General features: G+C 32.1%; 1 protein-coding gene across 1 annotated transcript in view; it reads left to right on the plus strand.

Moving 5' to 3' along the window:
- Positions 1-3,454: 3,454 nt before the first annotated feature.
- LOC111613026 (renin receptor-like) overlaps positions 3,455-21,517 on the plus strand; it is a 32,328-nt gene continuing 14,265 nt past the window's right edge. The window contains exons 1-4 of the mRNA XM_023354326.1: positions 3,455-3,621; positions 8,682-8,824; positions 11,573-11,704; positions 17,086-17,184. Coding sequence (XP_023210094.1) covers positions 3,591-3,621; positions 8,682-8,824; positions 11,573-11,704; positions 17,086-17,184 — 405 coding nt within the window. The 5' untranslated portion in view covers positions 3,455-3,590. The remainder of the gene's footprint in view (positions 3,622-8,681; positions 8,825-11,572; positions 11,705-17,085; positions 17,185-21,517) is intronic.

A 21,517-nucleotide genomic window follows, 5' to 3' on the forward strand; every position in this document is an offset into this window, starting at 1 on the left:
TACAGTAGAGCGTCGTTTATCCGAAGGTCGGTTATCCGAAGGAATTCCAGTCAACAAATTTAAATTTTTGCCAGTGCTGTGGCGCTGTAATCTTTGGCTATGTCTTCGGCTACTCAAATATTTTACGTTTTTGATACTAAATTAACTTCTGAAGTATAATTTTTTATTGTTTTTATATTTTTCAATATATTTATTTTGTTTGTACAAAATAAAAAAATAATTTTTAACAATACAATAGTCTTCGCTAGGCTTAACGTCGACGAAAATTCAACGCGAAGCGACACGCAACGGAGAAAAATTTCAACATGGGATAGGTTAATATATTTTTTCGTACATAATTGGTTATCCGAAACTTTGATTTTCCGAATAACCACAGTCCCAATTCATTCGGATAATCGACGCTCTACTGTAAATAGATGTTATATGTTTTTATCAAAGCACGAATTGGTATTTAGAGGGCATATGGAATATATTGGATCTAATAACATAGGTAATTATATTGAACCTGTTTATTTATTAAGTACGTCAGATAAATAATCTATTAAAAAAATACATTTAAAGTAAGAAGTAACTGATTGTCCCTGGAAGTCGGCTTCCCTAATAGAAACACAGCTTCCCTATCATAAAATGTCACGGCACACCACTGTTTATTAAGGTTTTTGATTAACTCGAAAGCTTCCCTCTATGTACATTAGAAATGCTTTAAAATTAATAATAGGAAATAAAACTTATAGTTAATAAGAAAAACGTGTTTTAAACTTTTTTTATTTATAAATATTACTTTTAATGTCTTAGGTGTATATTCTTCTCTTAGAAAGCATCTAAAATAATTTGTCACATTTTAATACTTCCACTCGCCTGGTGAGGTTCATTAGCTTTTTCGTCATATCCATTTTATTTTCACAAATTTTCTTTTATTTAACTGACACAACACTGGCCTTTTTGTGCTCTCTGAGCGGTAAAGGGCCTAAAACCACACACACACACACAAAAAAACTGACACGACACACTACTTGTAACCCAAATAAAACTCACCGAGTAGCAAAACTACATATTTACTGTATATTATGTAAATATACATCTTCATTTTTATTTGTTAAATACAAGAAAGTAAAAAGTATGTTTCTTTTCCGTATATCAAAGGTATTTTTGAAAAATATAAAAAAAATTTTTCTGAAAACTTAATACAATTGGCTCCATTGCAAAAAAATAGATTATCTAAATTAATTAGAACTGAACCTTTCAGAAAGAAAGATTTATTAGAAGAAGGAGTGGTTTATAGGCTTCAATGTACGTGTGGAGTACCGTATTATTACGTCGGAGAAACGAAACGGAAACTAAAAGTGAGGATGTCGGAACACTTGGCAGCAGTACGAAATAAAATTAATACATCCCCGGTATTTTTGCATTGCCATGTGAACAACTGTCAATTAGATATTAATAATGTAAAAATAATACGTAAAGAGAAAAATATTGTAAAGAGAAAATTTAAAGAACATTTCACAATAATTATGCAAAGTAATGTAATGAATTTGAATAATGGAGTGATACTAGCGGAATGCTGGGAAGAGTTGGTGCTAGTTAAAGATTGTAAACGCGATGGTATCAGTGAGAAAGATGTGTCTTTCCTTGATGTTGAGGTGTTTTCTGCTGTGTCTACGGCCGAAAAAAATGTGTCGTCTGAAATATCTTCTGCTGTTCCTATTGTACATTCTAGTCGTCAGAAACCCTACTGAAAAGGCCTTGACAGGCGAAATGCATTTGGGGTGAAGTATATATTTATATAAAAATAAAAGTGTTTTTCTTTGTTAACCTGTTTGCTTTTATTCAATTTTTTATACCAGTCTACAGACTTGGGATTTCTTAAGCCTCCAAAAGTCAGAAACGAATGGAAAACTAGTGGTTTTCCGTGTACTAACGAATAGTACAATACGGTAAAAAATTGAAAATATACATTTGATAAAATGGCGAAGACAATAAGTATATAAGTAGAAAATTTATTTTTAAAAATTCTTCAAACATATGAAGACACTTTTTAAAATATTGTCTATTTAGAGAATTTTTTTAATAAATTTTCTACGTTTATAGGTTTAATCGAATTAAAATTACAATGTAAGAGGTGAAATTATTAGTACAACAGCACATATCACAACTAATAATCTTACACTGTATTGATCATTTTGGATGACAGGTGACTTCCAAGAGCTGTTGGCTATAAATGGACGTGTGTGTCCCTATATTTCACTTTTCCGCCAAAACTACACATCGCAGGTAAATGCTGTTTGTATGTGATAGTAGCCCCAAGTCTCCATTCGTGCACTATGGTGGTTGCGTCTCGATAGCTATAAGGGTGCGGGAGATATGGGGCTGAAAGTGGTTTTCGAATGTTGTTCGAATTTGAATTCGAACATAAAATTCGAATATTTGTTCGATTATAGAACGATTGTAAACGTTCCAGAAACGTTGAAAATAGTTCGTTTGACTGGACGTGAACAGGAGACGTTCAGAAATAAAATCGGGACCAGGTCTCTAATTAGTCTGGAAACGGGGGACCTAATTCTTGCATTCTGTGAAAACGGCTAAGATTGGCTATAATGCAATTATCTTAATCTTCACTGTCGTTACTTTTTGCCCACAAATAAAAACCCAGCGAAGCGGGTCCTTGTAGCTAGTAGAAATATAAATATTAACGACGTTTACGAATAAATAATGTTCAAAACCGAATTACGATAGTATTTATAAGCAGTCCTTTAAAAGAGACAAAAGAAATATCTGAGTTAAAAACGAGAAAATTCCATATATTAAAAGAATCTCGAATGTTTACAATTATTTTAATATATGAAATTTTCTCGAAACTCTCGAAGTGGCAGAAATTTTTTGTTAAACCAGAATAGTAGCATTACAGCTATTGGCAGCGCAAGGACCAGTATATCTATCGACTCTGGTATAACGTAGGTCACGCGAATACAGTTCTAATTTAAAATCAGCCGTTGAAGTGCAGTACTTTCAGGCCAAACCGATAGATAACCAGACGTCCGAGCGTTTGGGTTTTTTTAATTTTTTTTCCTCCTCCCTCTTCCTCCTCCCTCCCTTTCCTCTCCTCCTCAGTAAGAGGCCCTCTTTTTAGCAGGCCCATTATGGGTTCGGCCAGGCCCACAATGGGCAGCCGTGTGGTGACGGACGGGGCACGACATATCCGGACGGACCACTCCCCGAAAAATTCGTGGGGATTTTTCAACTCGTTCGGATTCGATCCCGGGTCCCCCAGAGCTTAGATTGCCACCTTTAAAAAAAAAAAAGGGGGGAAAAAATGTATTTTATTAATACTTTAAAATAAAACTTTCGAAAATAATTTATAATTATTTTTAATTTCGTCAATAAAGAAAAGACATTTATTTCATTAAAAATAAGTCAAAATTTATTTCTCATCTACTGGATTTTTAGTTGTACAAAAAGTCCAGGAGGAGCTGTTGTACTGTACATGTCTCGTGATGAAAATATTTCTCATCTTCATCGGTTCGAACTGATCTCTGACGAAAGTGAATGTTGTAGAAGAAATACGATTTTGAAGAATTTATAATCGCTGAAAAATGTTCCGAGTTTGTCTTCTAATTCTCTTAGGTAAGGGATCGTAGATAATGTATTAAAATCCGTTTTTAATTTAAATCAGAAAACTACAAAATATGATGATAAAATGCTCATGCTATATATTTCAGGAATCTTAATTTATTTCCGTTTGTGTTTAATTTTTCACTGTAAAATTATGATTGAATTACTCTATTCCATATTGAGGTTCGTGCAAAATATATAAAGTACAGGTAAATTGGCGTAATTTAACTGTTTCGCAAGCGGATTTGGTTAGATTTATCTTAACATGGATTAAGTCATTTACAAAATATTTTCTAGACCGTACATTTCGGTAATAGTAAGTCTACTAAGTTTTAGATCCAGTGTCTGTATATGGGTACATAATAAAAGATAAACCGTACGTTTCTATATTCAACAGTTGACTCAACGGTGAGAGAACAACGTTTCTAAATGGACCGTTGAGTTCTCCGTTGAGACTAGTGACGTCAGTGCTGTTTCACCGTTGAGCTCAACGGTCTCAACGACCTGAAAGACCGTTGAGTATTCAACAAACTAACATGGCGGCTTCCACGAAAAAGTAAATTTCGCTTATAGAAACTATCCACTCGCTACTGTGGATGCTGTAATAGCAAACAGATTAATGAACAATCTGTATATGATAAAACATGTGATTGCACGATTATGTTGGATAATTTGGTCAATATTGAAATATTAAGATTTTTTTCATTTGTCCAAAATTGATTACGACCAATATTTGGCCCGCTAAGTCTTCCTAATGATATAAATATTCAAGAAATTAATTAAAATTATTAAAGAAAGACCCAGTAAACAAGAAAATGATCCAGATATGGGTTCATTTGAATAAAAGGATTTATTTGAATAATGGTTAAGCGAGTTACTTTAATTATTTAGCAAAACAGTCACAATCGCCACCTTCTCGTTACTTAAGTCAGCCATCTTGAAAAGCGACCTCTCAACGAAAGCGTTTCTTTTTTCTGCAAAACATGACGTCAGATCATTCAACGGAGAGACTCAACGGAAAATTCACTGTTGAGTCAACCGTTGAATATAGAAACGTATGGAAAGTTCTGAAAGGAGATTGGACACCTCCCCCTATATATTACTTCTACAGGCATGGTAAGATCCCAAAATTGGGTTGCATTTAGATTGTTAAATATCTCTCTAGATGGCATTGAATAGGTAATATATCAATTACAATTACCCTTATATGCACTTACATAAATGTGGGTGCATGTAAGGGAAAGAACAAGATGGGAAGAAAACTGTTTTATTAACCGCTCACTGGGGTTTGATTTCTGAATAGTCCTTGTATGGTTTCTACTTTCTTACTAGTGGCCAAGTGGATAAAATCAGTGAGTGCTGGTAGTTGGTTGTGGGTTTGCATCTGTTTGGTGGGCTGGCTATATGGAATTTTGAGTTTTCTTCGTGTTTGTAACACACAAATAGGGGCTAGTTTCCCATAGAAAGTCCTCCCAGGAGAAATCCCCCCTTTGACAGATTTCTCATGTGTCATGTTGTCATATCCAAATAAACCAACAGTTTGTACATTGTATTGTATGCACAATTGTATTGTTTATTCAATATCTTAAGCACTATGCTCCTAGTTATGACAAGTTTATTTTTGAAATACAACAAGTGGATTTGCAGCGGCTGTCTGTATTAATGTATGTTTGAAACATCCCAACAATCTCTTCATTCACAATTTGTTTTTCAGTTCTTTTCAGGTCACAAACACTACCAGTCTCTAAACTTTACATATCAATCTTTCAGTGCTTTTCACATTTGATTATTCTTGTCCATACTCTTTTCTTGAAGTTTCACTGAATCATAATTGATGATTTTACTTTGTGAAACCAGAGAAAAAATAGCATTCTTCTACAAAGATACTATTTTGTTATTGGTGTTTGCAGTTCAATCTGGATCAATCAGTCTGTGCAACATTACAACAAAAACCATAAGAATCAGCCTAAATTATTTTACAAAGTGTATGTTTCTACCTAACATAACAATTTTAAAAACAGAATTTTTTAAATTAGAGTTGCTAACACCACAGATATCTTTCTTTTCCATCCTAACCACTTGGGAACTGTAGAGATTTATATTCAATAGAAGCAAGCACTGGTAAGTGTAGATTTTCAGCTGCCCCTGGTGACAAATCTTTGTAAAATATTTTCAGTTCAACTGTAGAGTATTTTTGACACTGTCTTCAATTTTAATTTTAAACTTAATTACCATGCAATGATACTTTACAATAGTTAAATAGAAGTTTTATCATCACTTTACAAACATTATTTTCCTCTATTTTTTCATATTTTTTGTGGATTTTTATAAAAATTTTCATAAAATAAAAAATATTAATATTGAAATATATTTTAAAATATAAAAATATGATTGCATTTTCAAAAAAATATTAAAAAAATCAGCCAGAAACTCTAAAAATGTTCAGTTTTTTGGAAAAAGTTCATGCATTTCTTAAATAATTTTTCATTTTTGAACATCAAAAAGTCCTTACTTGGTATGCCCTGCTAAAAAATAGGTCATTTCAGGAATCAATTTTAATTTTATTTCTATTGATGTATTACAACAAGTTTATAATTCTGTTATTCCATGATGATGACTCATGTTTAAATTAAAGCATTGTTTTAATTTTAAAAAATTTTGTTAATTTTGCAGTTTAGTGTTGAATGGAAAATTATACAGTAGGTCATTTGTATGATTTAATTGAATTTTCCAAATTACATAGTAGTAATTACAATTGTTTTGTAAATTATTGTTTTATTTTGTATACTAGTGTGCAATAATTTTCAAAGAGATTCTGCATGTGTTCTGGGAAATTCAGAGTCCTGAAAATATTCTGCACCTCTGGAAAATAGTACTTTTCACTCTGTTCTATTCATATTTGTAGGTTGTTGTTACTGATATCAATTAAAGTAATTCCTGTAAAATACTTGTAATTCCTTACCACTATCAATGATAAAGCACTAAAAACTGTTAAAGTATTTGTTTATATAAATGGACTCTTTATATATAAAAAAGTATTGTCTTTATATGATTTAAAAAAATTTTTATTTTGCTTCTGAAATAAATACTTTATCAAGTTAATTTACTTTCTAATTATTTCAGTTCAGTATTTTTTATAAATTTTTGTTATATTATGATGAAATAAATTTTTTATTTAACTAAATTTAATTTTTTGTAGTTTAAATTCAATTTTTTATCAATTAAAGATAATTTCTTTTCTATGAAAATTTTTATTCATATAAAAAGTTTAGGTGATACTAGTAAATTTTGTGGTTTTTCAAATTTTAGAATTTAACCCTTCTACGATGACGTGACGATATATCACCAGTTCAGCTTTAGCTGAAACATATAAAATGAGATATTTCGAGAATTTGAAAAATGTCTAATTTTAATCAAAACTTCTCTGCATCATTTTACTCGTGTTTGATGATGTTTTTATTGCTGCTCACTGTCTAATCACTTGCAGCTTCATGATGGGAAAGCCAAGTGGTTTAAGGAAGGTGCCCAACATATCTGGGACATGAAAAATTCCTTGCCTAGATTCAATCTTGGATTTGAGAGAGAGAGAGATTGATACTTCTGAATGCCTCAGCCATCCAGCAATCATTTTAAAGATTATTTTATAAAACCTAATTCTGTTAACTGATGATTTTTGTATTAAATTTAAAATCTGTTAATTATCAATGCAATCAAATTAAGAGTAATAATTTTAAAAATTTTTATTTTTATATTATTTCATTAAAATGTCAAGATTTTTAGAAGTAATTTTTTTATTACATACTTGATAGCTCTGAAGTTGTTTTAAAGTTACCTCATTTTATTGCAAATCTCTTCTGATATGATTTTAAATGACTTAAGAATCATGAAGTACAAATTAAATAGATTTTAATTATCTTAATTTTTTTTACTGTATAGCAAGAGATGATGTTGATGATGATATTAGCAATCATTTATTAGTGACTTTTACAAATACAGTGTTTTCCAAAATGAATACTATTACCATTTTAAATTACTGTAATTATGTTAATTATTATCTGAGAAGTATGCAACCTACACCAATCAACAGAGTAACTGTCAGTTTCATCTCCTATCTGCATTCAAACATTTGTCTACTTATTCTAAGAAGTGCTGTAAACAAAAATGATGACTCTGCAACAGAGAAGGCATTTTGTGTTCTGCAACTTGCAAAGATGACACTCTTTATCATGGAACATTAATTTTGCAGACAATTCAAAGTGATCCATTATGTAAAACAAACATTCTCCACTGATGTTAACAGTTCTAGGAGAACAAAAAGATTCTGTGTTTTCAAATTTCATAACAGAAAACACTTTCTCAGTTGCAGAGTTGCCATTTTTGTTTACAGCATTTTCTAGAAGTAGTAGACATTAAGATGTTTGAATGCAGAAGCAAGATGAAACTTGGACAGTAAAACTATCAATTAGTGTGCATTGCATACTTCTAAGGTAATAAGTAACATAATTATAGTATAGTAGAGCGTCGATTATCTGAATGCCGATCAACTGAAATGTTGGTTAACCGAAAACGTTCCAGTCGGACTGTGTCATGCTGAATCAAACGTTTTTGATACTAGATTAACTTCTAAAGTATAATTTTTTTTGTTTTTATACTTTTCAATATATTTATTTTGTTTGTACAAAATAAAGAAATAATTTTTAATGATACAATAGCCACGATTATTATTATAAAAATTTTTGTTAGGCTTAACTTTGATGAAAAGTAAGCGCAAAGCGACATGCAATGGAGAAAAATTTCAATGTGGGATATACTAATATACTATATTAATAATGTATTTTTTCGTATGTAATCGGTTATCCGAAAAATCGATTTTCTGAACAACCCCAGTCCCCAATTGATTTGGATAATCGACACACTACTGTATTTAAAATGGTAGCATTTTAGTTTTGAAGACTCTGTATAGGATTAAATTTTGCAGATAAAATTATAGTATACATTGTTTTATTATAATTATAGTGATATAATTTTGTAGTAAATTATAGTGATGTTTTCAATTTCATTTCTGATTTTAGGTTTTATTTGTTACTCTTTTGGTAAAGAAGAATTGATAATTTTACATAGTCCTTCATCTGTAAAGTTTTCTGGAAATGAACCAATCCGCTCTTCTGTTATTTCTGATTTATTCTCTGCAAGTATTAGTTTCACACTGCCCAAGGTAATATTTTGCTGATTTTCTCTAAAAAAAAAATTCCTAATTTAGTTTTTACAAAATAATAGTCATAATGCATTGTTGATGAAAAGAAGATACTAATGAATATACCATTTGAAGAATAATTATTTTAGTCATAATAAATCATAAAGAATGCCAAATTGATAATTGGAAATCAAATTCTCTTTGAGGTGGACCATTGATTGATATATTCATCAAATTGCTAACATTTATTACATCTAGTCTATTGCATATTGGGTTTTTAATGAGATTCATTTCACTAAAGTGGTTTTAGTAAAATGAATCTCATCATGCTCACGGTCAGCAGTATGTATCAAAATTGCAAGGGCATAATCTAAACTGAGGAACATATGAGGAAAATCATAAACCAAGTTATTTGTGACCATTAATTAGTGGAAACCTGAGAGAGAGAGGTCTTTGCACTGCTGATAAGTATTCTTTTAAACATGCCCCATTTCACAAGCAACTCGGTCTTTTCTACGTTTAGCTGTGACTGCAGCAAAGTATGAAGCTGTAATATTTCTTTATCTCCAAAGCCATAAAAACTTTCTGAGTTTATACTTGGGATGTTTCTGGATATCAAGACTAAATAATTGCAGCATTCCAAAATCAGAAAATCTTTGTTGCAAGTTTGTTACAAGATCTAGTAATAATAATATTACAGTAAGACTCTGCTTAATGTGGGGGATACATTTTTAGACGACAAAGTGCTAAACGAAACAGCGTTAAACGAGATCATTTTAACATAGAATAAATATGGAAAGGGGAACTCTCAACCAAAAGTAAATTTTACTTTAATTTTAAGTTATTTTTATATTAATTTGCATAATAATATATGTAAATAACACAAACATATGCACACAGAAATGTAAAGTTCATTTTTTGTGATGAAAGTTCTGGCTTTTCTGAAATTTTTGTTTTTTGCAATAAAGTCATGTAGTTTCATTTCTCACTTTTTTTTTCTTCCTGAAGCAAATGTTGGTAGCAGAAGATTGCATCCAAAATGCCTCATTTTGCTTTTGCCTCCTTTCAAAATCTGAATCATTCACTACAATTTGATCAACAATTTCGGTTATCGTTACTAAACTTTACCAAGGAAATCTGTAGAGAATTCTTTGGGTTCACAAAGTTTTCACAAAAAAATTAATAAAATTGAAATAATTTTGAATAATTAGTGACATTATACAAAAATACTTTTCATATGTTTCCAGTACTCACTTAATACTTCGAACAAACATTCCATTCTTTATGAATCAATTTTGTAGGAATCACAGTTTACGGACTACGGCTGTTTGAAAGGTTTTCTTTCATAAAATTAATCGATTCTAGACTAATTCGACTCAACATTTCCAAAATACGTATATTTTTTTGGAAATAATCCATATAAACTACGTTTATAAACAAAAAATTGTAGGATTACTTACCGAGTGTGCACCGTTCGACTACGCCCGTTGCTAAAGCTCGTTTTCGTCGCGGAACAGCGCATCAAATGGCAGCCGCGATTTCTGATATTATTTTTCTGCGAAAACTTCGTTGACCTTTGGAGACATCATTAATATAAAAAATTTTTATGGCCGTTGAATAAGAAATGTTTCTTTCACAAGAAACGTATAAAATTACAGTGCTATATTAAACTTAGGGTACCTAATTTACATACTGTACAGATGATAGCTAGCCTAAACTCTCCGTAGCGCCACTAGACTGCGAAAAATATATATATAATTATAATAAAGTTACAATAAATTAAGTTAATACATAATTATATATATAGTACCTAATTTATATATAATTATATGTACAGACGAAACTAAACTCAATTTACCCGCCTAAACGTCCATAGCGTGGCGCTACGGATGGCGGGAAAGTAGTTTGGCTGCCCTATGACGTTTTACGTAATTATAGGAATTTTTTACCGTTGTACGGATACCGCCACAATTTTTTCGCTGTCTTATAGGAATCGTAACTATAGGAAACAGTTTTATAGGGGGATCTACTGTATTGTTAATGAAAAGATATTTTATCCAACATCATCCTCTAGATCAGTGTTTCTCAACGGGGGCGATATCATCCCCATGTGGGCGTTTTTCCATGTTGAGGGGGCGATTAGTAACAATTTATATTTTGGGGGCAAAAAACAATTTTCTGGGCAATATAGTAAAACATTATATTAAGAATAATTAGATATTTTATTCGTTATATCGTACAATAATTAAAGAAATAACATTATACTAGTTACTAGTCTATTCAATGCAGTACAAATTTGGCATTAACCTTGTCCCTTGGCATCAGAATTTTGTAGTGAAGAGGGCGATACTACGTAATGGTTTTATTGAAGGGGGCAATACTACGTTGAAGCGAGCAATGATTCGTTAGAGGTTGAGAAACACTGCTCAAGATGATGATTTTGGCTAGTTTAGAATTTGTCTTACTTATCCTAATTTTTCCTTCAGAAAGTCCTACTTTTCCTACTTTTTAAGCCTTGAAACCCAGTAGATGACTGGTATTTTCTTTTATTCATTTTAAAATACTAATAACAATTTTATAGAGGTTTATAGATTCTGATTATGATGGATGCATTAAATCATTTTTAATTTTTTAAATAAAATTATATATTTGATTTTATTAAATAGATACAAAGAGATTAAAAATGATATAAATTATATATGTACTGTACATATATTTAAATGATATATATAAATTATACATACATATATAAAAATATTAATATTGTAGGAAGATCAATGGCCTGATCTTGAACCTGTTAATCCATTCCACAGACCAGAAGCTTTATTTATAATGCAAATTATTGGATTTGATAACAATTTGGATTTGAATTTGGATGGAAATCATTTTCTGTTGGAAAATGTGAGTGTTTTTTTCCTAATTTAAAATTTATGTAAATTTTAATGTTTAAACATAATCTAATGATGATCTGTTTCTTAAAATTTATTTTAACATATAATTTAAAAAACATTGTAAAAGTATACCTGAATAACGTACAGCTTACAATAGTACAAGAAGTTTTTGGGAATAGTCCTGACGCCTACACTAACTTTCGAAAAACAATATAAAAAAATTATTTCCAAATCTAACCTATTGATCAATAATATGGTGAAGTTGTTTTCCCAAATTAAACTTAAGAATATATTTATTCACTTTAGACTGTTTAACTCAATAATCATTAATGCCATAGGCTAGGCCTCTCCAATTTGGAGCCTTACTAGTTATAAAAAATTTGACATAATCCAAAATAAATTCATCTGCAAAATTTTTTCTCTAGAATATAACATTCCTGGATATGCCCTCAGACTAGAACTTAATAGATTCAAACTAACTCCCTTCTTTGTAAAAAGGTTCATTAACTTTCTTTTCATGATTATAGATAATGGAAATTTACCTTCTAAGTAAGCTGTTGTTCTTGTTATGGCAAAAATCTTGTCAAAATCTGCAGAAAAGTTCTTGGGTGAACCAAATGACAAATATTGTCAACGACTTTGATGTTTCTATAACTCCACTGCTGGTAAAATCAGAAACTAGCAACCTGATTAAAACTCAACTAATCCAAAATACGTTGGAAATTTCTTTATCTCAAGACATTGGAGAAATGTACTGATACTGATACTGAATTAAAGATCAGAAGGCTGTCTTTCGACTTAGCCTGATTTGGAAAGGAAGGAAGGAGGGGTGTAGTGGGTGGGGATAAAAGTCTGAGGAAAGTGGGAAGGAAGGAAGGTTAGAATGGGTATCCCATGGGCGTCATGCATCGCGTTTATTAACAGAGATAAAAATAAAAGGGAGTACAGAACGATGGTCGCTATGGACCAGTGCTTGATGCACTTTACAATTGCTTACAGTGGTTACAGAATGAGAGATAGTGCTGTTTGCACCTTACAAACAAAAGGTATTCAAATATAGGTAAGGGATATGATGCCGGAAAAAATACAGTTTTGAAACCAAAATTAGGAATTATTACAAAATTTGTGGAATTACATTGAAGAGTGCGACTTGCACTTAACAGGGTTGAAATTCGAGTAAATATAGCAAAACCAACTCGCGGCGGAGATAGGCCGAAAGTACAGGAGGCAAAGTGCTTCCAGATGACAAAAGAAAGTTGCCTAAGGATGATCAACGACAAAACGATTGCTACAAAGCCGTCGCGGCACGATCAATACAGAGCACTGTGGCATGAGAGGGGAGTGCATGTAAGCACTTTACAGAGACGTGGGTAAGTGAACAAGAAATTAATACAATAAACATGTAGAATATAATACAAATATATATATAAAAACAAAGTATAATATGTGACAAGCGAATAGAAAACATAGAAATATGTACAGAGTTTACATTGATGCCTTAAGTTGTAGGATAACCCTTCTCAAGAGTCAGTTGGCAAGGTCTTCGTCATCTTCATGGTCTGATCGCGTGGAAAAGTCGTTGGCAAATGCGTTGCAGGAGTTGACAAACTTCAGGAAGTGGTCAAAGCTATCCTTATGGGCGCACAAATAGTCTAAGTTCGGCGGCCACGATTGTCCATGGGAGTTGCAGAAGCTTATGAGGTCACTTCTGTAAGTCTCGTAGAGAGGGCAGTCGAAAAGAATGTGAAACGAGTCCCCGACAGAGGAGTTGTCGCAGGGGCACGTAGCATTGCTTCTTCTACCGATCCTATGTAGGTAGGATGGGATATTCCCATGCCCGGTTAGGCATTGAGTTAGGTAGAATGATGGTGTGATGTACTTATACCTCTGGCGTTTGTGAATAGAAGGCAGAAAGCTAAACGTCGTTCGGCCAGTTGTTGAATTGTTCCACTCGCCTTCCCAGAGGTCGGTGCTTCTCTCATGTAGATGGTTGCTTATGTAGCTGGTCGGTATTAGCCCGAAAGACGGGCTTATTAGGAGTTCTGTGGCTCGTTTGGCCAGCTTGTCCGCCTTTTCGTTGCCTGGAATGTTGTGGTGTCCAGGCACCCATCTAAAAGAGATGTTTTTCCGTTGGCTTAAGTTCATTGCAAGGTGGTAGACCTTAATGCCAGTGGCGGTCAGCTTCCTGGTGCCCCTGATGACACTGAGTACGTACCGGCTGTCCGTGAAGAAAGTTATGCCACCTTTGAAGTTACGACAGTGATTGGTAACAGTGGCGAGTGCCTTGCACATAGCCCATAGCTCCGCTTGGTTGTTGGAGCAGTGGGTGCAAAGCTTGTGGAACTCTTCATGGACGATTTTGTTAGTAGAAGTCTTGTAGATAACAAAGGCAGACCCGGTGCCCAGGTCGTTCTTAGCGCCGTCGGTGTAGACGTGCCAATCCGCTATGCGATCTTCGGGATTGTAAACGGTGCTGATGATGTCATTAGTGGAACTTGCAGGGTGACAGAGCGTAGCAAAGGTACTGATATGTCTGTCAATGCCGTGGAGCTTGATTTTGTTGACGATTTCGGCAGAGGGAAGGTGGTTATTCGTGACAAGGTTCTGTATTTTCTCAGTATCGAGGTCTTGAATATTGTCTTGCAGAAGGTGCCATTTCCAAACTCTGGTTTTAATTTTGATGTTGATAGGAGTCATGTTGGCGATCGTTAGAAGGGCGTCGGTTGGCGCTGTCCGATATGCTCTACAGATACGAATGGCGAAACCTCTTTGGATGGACAGTAGCTTCCTTTTATTATGTATAATGTTGACTCTTTTGCCCCAGATTTCGGCCGCGTAGAGCAGGGCGGGCTCGATTGCCCCACTATAGATTAGTCTGCAGTGCTTGGCAGAAAGGCCCCAGGTGTTCCTAGCGATATGATTTATCATATTCGCTTTCTGCTTAATTTTGTGACAAGTCTCTTCAATGTGATAATTCCAACTCAAGGTTGGATCAATGTGCACCCCAAGGTATTTAATATGAGGTTTCATTTTTATTTTCTTCCCTTTCAGATAAATACAGAGGGGCCTTTGTAACTGTTTGCGACGGGAACGCTTAGTGCAAACTAGGCCCTCACATTTACTGTAATTAATTGGCAGTTTATTCCGATCGCTCCAATCGTGAATGATGTTGAGAGTCTTATTTGCCTTCTGTTGCAGGATATCACGGTTCTGGTGCCGAATCATTAAGATGGTGTCATCGGCAAAACCTTGTATATGTGTGTCCTCAGTGTTACATATCGTCTTGAGGAGCTCATCGTAGACAATATTCCAAAGTCCCGGCCCGCACCGGGAACCCTGGGGACAACCTCTGTTTACATCCTTTGTTACGTTGAAACCTCCAGAAAAGAAGCCGGCCTTCCTGTCCGTGAGGTAGTTAGCCAGGAGATAGTAGATGTTACTAGGACAGTTCGTATCCCTAAGCTTTTTAAGAATGGCGGGCCACCAGAGGTGGTCGAAGGCTTTTTTGAAATCCACGCTCACTAATAGAGCATGATTGTTTTTGTTCCAAGCATTGCCAACGAATTGCACGACGTTGTTAATGGCTGTTAACGTAGAATAACCAGGCCTGAAGCCGTATTGGTTATTATTTAATTCCTTGTTGCTGGCGAGGTGCCAGTTATGGAGAAATGTACTGTACAACCAAAAACAACCAGAGTGGTATAGCTTTATTTTGGATTACCCTTTTAATAATAACTACATGTTATTGAATATGCTGTTTGCAATCAAGAAATTTTTTATCCAACTTAGATTAAATAAAAGGATGATTATGGTAAATAATAAAATTTATGAATTCTCGAAAACATACTGTCGAAGATGCAAAGAAATATTGACTAAACTTCATATGTTTTGTGAGTGCAAGGACGGCTAGAAACTAAGGATTAATGGTGAGCTAAATCAGCTAAATACCTTTAATTAGGAAAACCAAATGTATCAGTTATTTCATTTAGCAAACACTGCAATCATATATCAATTGTATAATTTTGCAAAAAATTTTTGAAACCAGCCTCTCTAATTTTATATGTAACAAACCTGATACACATAGGTATTATAATTTTAGGTCATTTAGTTTTACACAATTGTTTATGCTGATATAAGTAAATTTTGATATAATGTAAGTCTAAGTCTGTATGTCAGGGTATGGCCTATTATGATTAATAAATTTGATTTGATTTGAATATTTTTAAAATTATAGTTGTGTAAAATTTATTAAATTTGGTTTTAATCTGAATTCCATTGTATTATCAAAATATCTGTTTTTTGAAACTACTAAAAAAAATGAAAAAACATAATATCTATCAACATTTTTCTTTAAGCTTTTTAGTTAATTTCTAAAGAATAACTTAGAAAGGTATTTCTTATTAATTTTTATTTTCAATTAATATGTTACTATTGTGAATTTAAATAAATGAATTTATTATATGTATTATACTGTTATATTGTATTTTAAATTTATGGGCTTTTCATAAATACATATGAGACACTATTATGCTATTTAGACCATTTTTATTAACATATCCCAAAATGCATTTTAGCTACTTTTATATGGCTGTCTTCAATTGGATATAGGTCTAAAATACAAGAAATTGTTTTGAGACAATACAGAAATATATCAACAACATGCATACAAACACATTTAAATAATTATAATGTGTTTGTATGCATGTTGTTGATATATTTCTGTATTGTCTCAAAACAATTTTCTTTATTTTAGACCTATAGCCAACTGAAGAGAGCTACTGTATGTAAAGATAGCCAAAATACATTTTTAGATATGTTATTTTGGATTTGATATGTTAATAAAAATGGTTTAAATAGCATAATAGTTTTATATGTATGATAAGCCTGTAAATTTAAAATACAATATAATAGTATAATAGATATAATCAGGTGAGAAATGGTTTAAGAATAAATGAATTTGTTGATCAATGAGTTCATTCTATACACATCAAAAAGGAATAAATTCAACAAAAATTGATTTAAATTGGGATTAATGTGATTAACTTAGAATATCTTATTTATGTTATCAGCAATTTTGAAGATATAAAATAAATATTGATCTTGATTTTAACTTAACTGACTTGTAACAAGTTTTCCTACCGTGGTGAAGAAACTGACCTTAATAATTTAAATATAGCATTATAGAATAATTTAAAACTTTTCTAGAAATAAATGTTATAGTATAGTTTGGTATTGGCTTGGGAAAAAATCATATAAATCATTTGTCAAATTAACTTACAAAAGATTGGTATAATAATATATAGCAGTTTCCAGTTTTGTGTTAATTTGTATAAAACTAAATTTAGTTTATAATAATCATTATATTATGATAGTTATTCAAATGTATTACAGATGGGAGATGTTGATGCTCAATATAACATTTTAAAATACAGAATAAACAATAGATATACAAGTAAGCCAGTTCTTGTACAGTTTGAAGCTGATGAAAATGTAAGTAAATTTTAATTTTCTGGTTTTGAATGTTATGTTATGATGAGACAGCAGATTTTAGGCAAATGCCTATTTTTTCCTTAGCATATACATGGCTAAGATTTTGTATGAACACTTCTCATGAACATTTAGACCAAAACAATGGTACAGTGGGTGATCGGATAACGAACACTTTCGCGAAAGATTTTTATGTTTGGACAATGAACACCCCACAGAACAAACACAAGAAGAAGTGATGTAAAGTAATGAATACCAATTGGTTTTCCTTGACTTTAGGCAATAATTCAAAACTTTTCGGAATGTGGGAGATGTCGACATCAACACTCAAGCCAATATATACTGATCGGATAGTATTCCTCCGACTTTGAAACTCTCCCTTGTACAGGTAGCCCTCGGTTTACGCCGCAGTTCCGTTCCTACAAAAGCCGGCGTGAAACGAATCCATATTTACAGTGAGGTATAGGGTTAGGTTCTACATAATTGAAAAATAAGCTAATAATTTTGTTTATTAATACAATATAATACAAAATGCATATAAATTTAATTTTTAAAATGTATTTTATTATAAAATAAAGTGAAATGTTTTTATTAAAATATTTTAGTTTCGGATCTTACATTTTTTGGAAAAAAGTATTCATCTTTAACTGTTTACATTTTTGTTTTCTTTCATTGAGAATTTTGGAATATGGTCGAATGGATGCGATGATGCTCCTTTTTACATTTGCACTTTGCTCCCAATCATTATCTAACTCACAACGTTCATCCGTCAAACTTTCCATAGTTGAAAGGATACGTTAACCCAATGTAGAGCTACAGACGAGCGGAGACACTGATTGGTCAACCACCGGTCGCCCAATGTTTTCCTGAACGAACTGATACGGGATACATTCATTGGCGCTATGGATTCGTACGCCATTTATTGGACTATTAAGTTTAATAACTTGACTTGTGGGTACCTAAATGTTTAGTATTTTAATATTAATTTAATGCAAATGTACACATACCCAATAATATTAAACAGAAAAAATAAATATATTCAATAAAAATCTTTGTTTTAATGAATCTACAATGTTGCGGCTTGGCAAATATGTCAACACTGAAGTGATAATCAGTCTAGCATAGGGAAAATCGGGGAATTACACCGTGAAACGGCGAATTGCACAGCGGCGTTATTGTGAATTGGCGTAAATTGAGCCGGCGTAAACCGAGGGCTACCTGTACTTCCAGCCTTTTATTTTTCTGACAAAACAATTCTTTTATGTATTCACGAGACTGTCGGGTAGGCACTCATTAAGTTTTGCATCTGTTTTTCTTTTTGAAAGGTAAGAGTATAATAGCAAAGGTAGAGAGTGGGCAGAAGATGCCTAATATTGCTGGGCAGTATGGTGTGAACAGGTCTACAGTAGGCCACAGTTCAATCTTATTTAAGAAAAATACTGTATAGTCAAGAAGACTCAAGCAGCTAAAGGAGTAACAAAAATCACATCTGAGAAATAAAGACCATCAAAGAGTTCATAATGGAACCTGAAACGGATCTGATGACAGAAGAATGCCAAGGACTCTTGAATGAAGAACACCAAGAAACTCGGCGAGATATGTTTTCTTCTGAAAAAGAGGATTAATGCTGATATCTGTTATTAAAGATCTTTTGAAGAAGTAGGAGGAAGTCGGAACAACGGTCTTAGAATGGCATCCAAACTGTGTTGAGGCTTGGTGATTTCTGCAATTGCAATGCTATTAATTACTTACGAAAAATCCTGAAGCAGAGAGAAAAGCAATCGACATTGGACAGATTCTTTAACCCTTTCAAACAGAAAAAATGTGACTAATAAAAATGCAAGACTGCTTATATATGTATTTTTATTATTACATATAAATAAACATAGTAAGAAAGTATATATTTTTTTATTTTTGGGGGTCTCCAGAATGAATTAATCAAATTCCCATTAAAACCCATGGTAAATCGATAATCAGTTAACGAACAATTCGGATAGCAGACAAAGTCTTGGAATGGATTATGTTCATTAACCGATCACCCACTGTATTTTATAATGTCTAAAAATGCTTATTTTGACGTTGCTGTCTATTTTTGCCTAAAACAAAGTTTAGTCTGTTTTATATTTTTAAAAAGTTCTTATTAATTTTTTATTTTATTTTCTGTGAAGGTTTACTTTAATTCTTAAATTAAACTGCTTAAGTTTCATTTTTTTTCTGAAAATGCAATCAGACAAATTCATTTTTTTTTTTTATTATTATTGATTATTTATATTTAAGTCACAGTGAATGCATATCCCAAACAGAAAAAATTAGAATGCAATAATAATGGAAATAAATTATACCTCCTGATGCAATTTTATAGTAATAAAATTAAAACTATATGAAAATTTTAAAATAAATACTTTTATTTAATAAATATAGTGTTAGAGATGCTTTGTCATTTTTAGACAGTGGATTTTAGGCAAATGCCTATTTTTTCCTTAGCATATACATGGCTAAGATTTTGTACTAACTACTACAGTGAACATTTCTCTGATATCAAAAAGTTCTGGCCACTTTAGTAGACTATGCAGTTTGTGTAACTAAAGCCAAGAAAATTTTGAATGACAGTTATGTTCAGAAAAACGGACTGACATCAAAAGGAAAACAATTTTAAAATACATTCTAAAAACAGAAATTCTAATATTTAGTAAAATTTGACGCTTGATGGCTCCTAAAAAAAGAGGTCGAATGTTGGAGTTGACAGTTCCAAGACAACATTCTCCTTATTAAAGTTTTATCACTCTTGTTAGCATTTGTTCCAATTAACCTTTTTGGCTGGATTTGTCTAAAAAAAAAAAAAAGTTATTCTTCTGCAATTCATTCATTTTTAGATTGAAAGTGAATTTATCACCATTGGCCATCAAGCAATCAGCTCTTAGAAATGTTCTTTTATTCAGAGATTTAACTTCTCCAAAAAAAAAGACAAAAGTTTTCTCTGCCTATATGACAAATCATCAAAAACTCTAATATGCAAAAAGGATGGCAATTCCTGAATTTTCTTTAAATTTTTAAAAATAAGTCTTATCAGCTTGAGTATAGAGCTCAAACAATACAAGCAGAGTTCCCAAAATTCAATAACTGTTAATAAAAGGAATAAGCTTCTTGTTCTGTCTTTTAAACAAGCCAATGAAGCTACTAGTATTATTCACTAATTCTTTTTCATTACCACTCAAACTGGAAATGATGTTATTTTTCTTCAAATCATTGTATACAGTGTTTATATAATAATTCTGAAGAGAAAAATTATCCATACACACAGTTCTAAAAGTTGAAAGTTTGGTAACTTCTCCCTTTAGTTGGGTTAGAAATTCTTCAAACTCTTAATGTAAATTAGACAACCAAGTTGAACTTTGATGAGAATTCTTCCAGTTTTCATAGAATAGTATCAAAACATTCCTCAAGAAAACAAAATCTTCTGAGGTATTTGAGTAGAAGTATCCTGTGATGCAATATAATCGTCCAGTCAAGATAATTTCAATGTTGGTTTGCTTGGCAATTGATGATGTTCACCAGCAGAAATTGAAGCTTTACTATGGGTAGAAGATGGTGGTGTATGAAACATTGGGTCTGGATTAAGTTCAATTCCTTCAATAATTAGTAAAAAAGAACAGAATTAAGAAAGAAATTGACAGTAGAAAGAGACATTCTCAATAAAGTCAATTGATGGCAAACAGTTGAATTGTAGATCATAACAGTAAGTCATAAAAAAAAAACATGCCAACAGCCAGCATTGTCAAAAGCACCCCCCCATATTTAATAATTATTAGTAGTGGTAATATTGTCAGAATCTGGTAATCGTTTGGCTTTAAATATAATTATTGGGCTATGAGATGTTTAAATACCTGTATATAGCTTAAATTAAAATAACTTTTGCATATTTGTGATAAACATTTTAAATATAATTGTTTTATGTTAAATCATAACTAGACAGCGGACATCTAGGCCCTTAAAAGTGGCATTTTAGGCGCTTAAAATAAGCTCTTAAATTGCTTCATTTAGGTTTTATAAACAAAAAATAGATGGTCAAAATTTGCATAATGAACAATTAACATACTTATCAGGATGATAAATTATTTATCATATGTATTCCAAACAGAAATGCATGTATTCAGAATGATGCAAACACAAAAGTAAACATGCAATGTCCTTACATTATTTATTCACTCTGTTTCCTATAGTTAGCTTTACAATATATTACAAGCACTTTTTCCAAATTTTGAATAGAAAAGTTGCAACATTTGTCACTGAGAATTAATTTATATGCAGAGAAAGAGCATTCCACATCTACTGAAGA

The sequence above is a fragment of the Centruroides sculpturatus genome, unplaced genomic scaffold (assembly GCF_000671375.1).
Source record: "Centruroides sculpturatus isolate CEXI.00-Female unplaced genomic scaffold, Cexi_2.0 scaffold310, whole genome shotgun sequence".
NCBI classification, from domain to species: Eukaryota; Metazoa; Arthropoda; class Arachnida; order Scorpiones; family Buthidae; genus Centruroides; species Centruroides sculpturatus.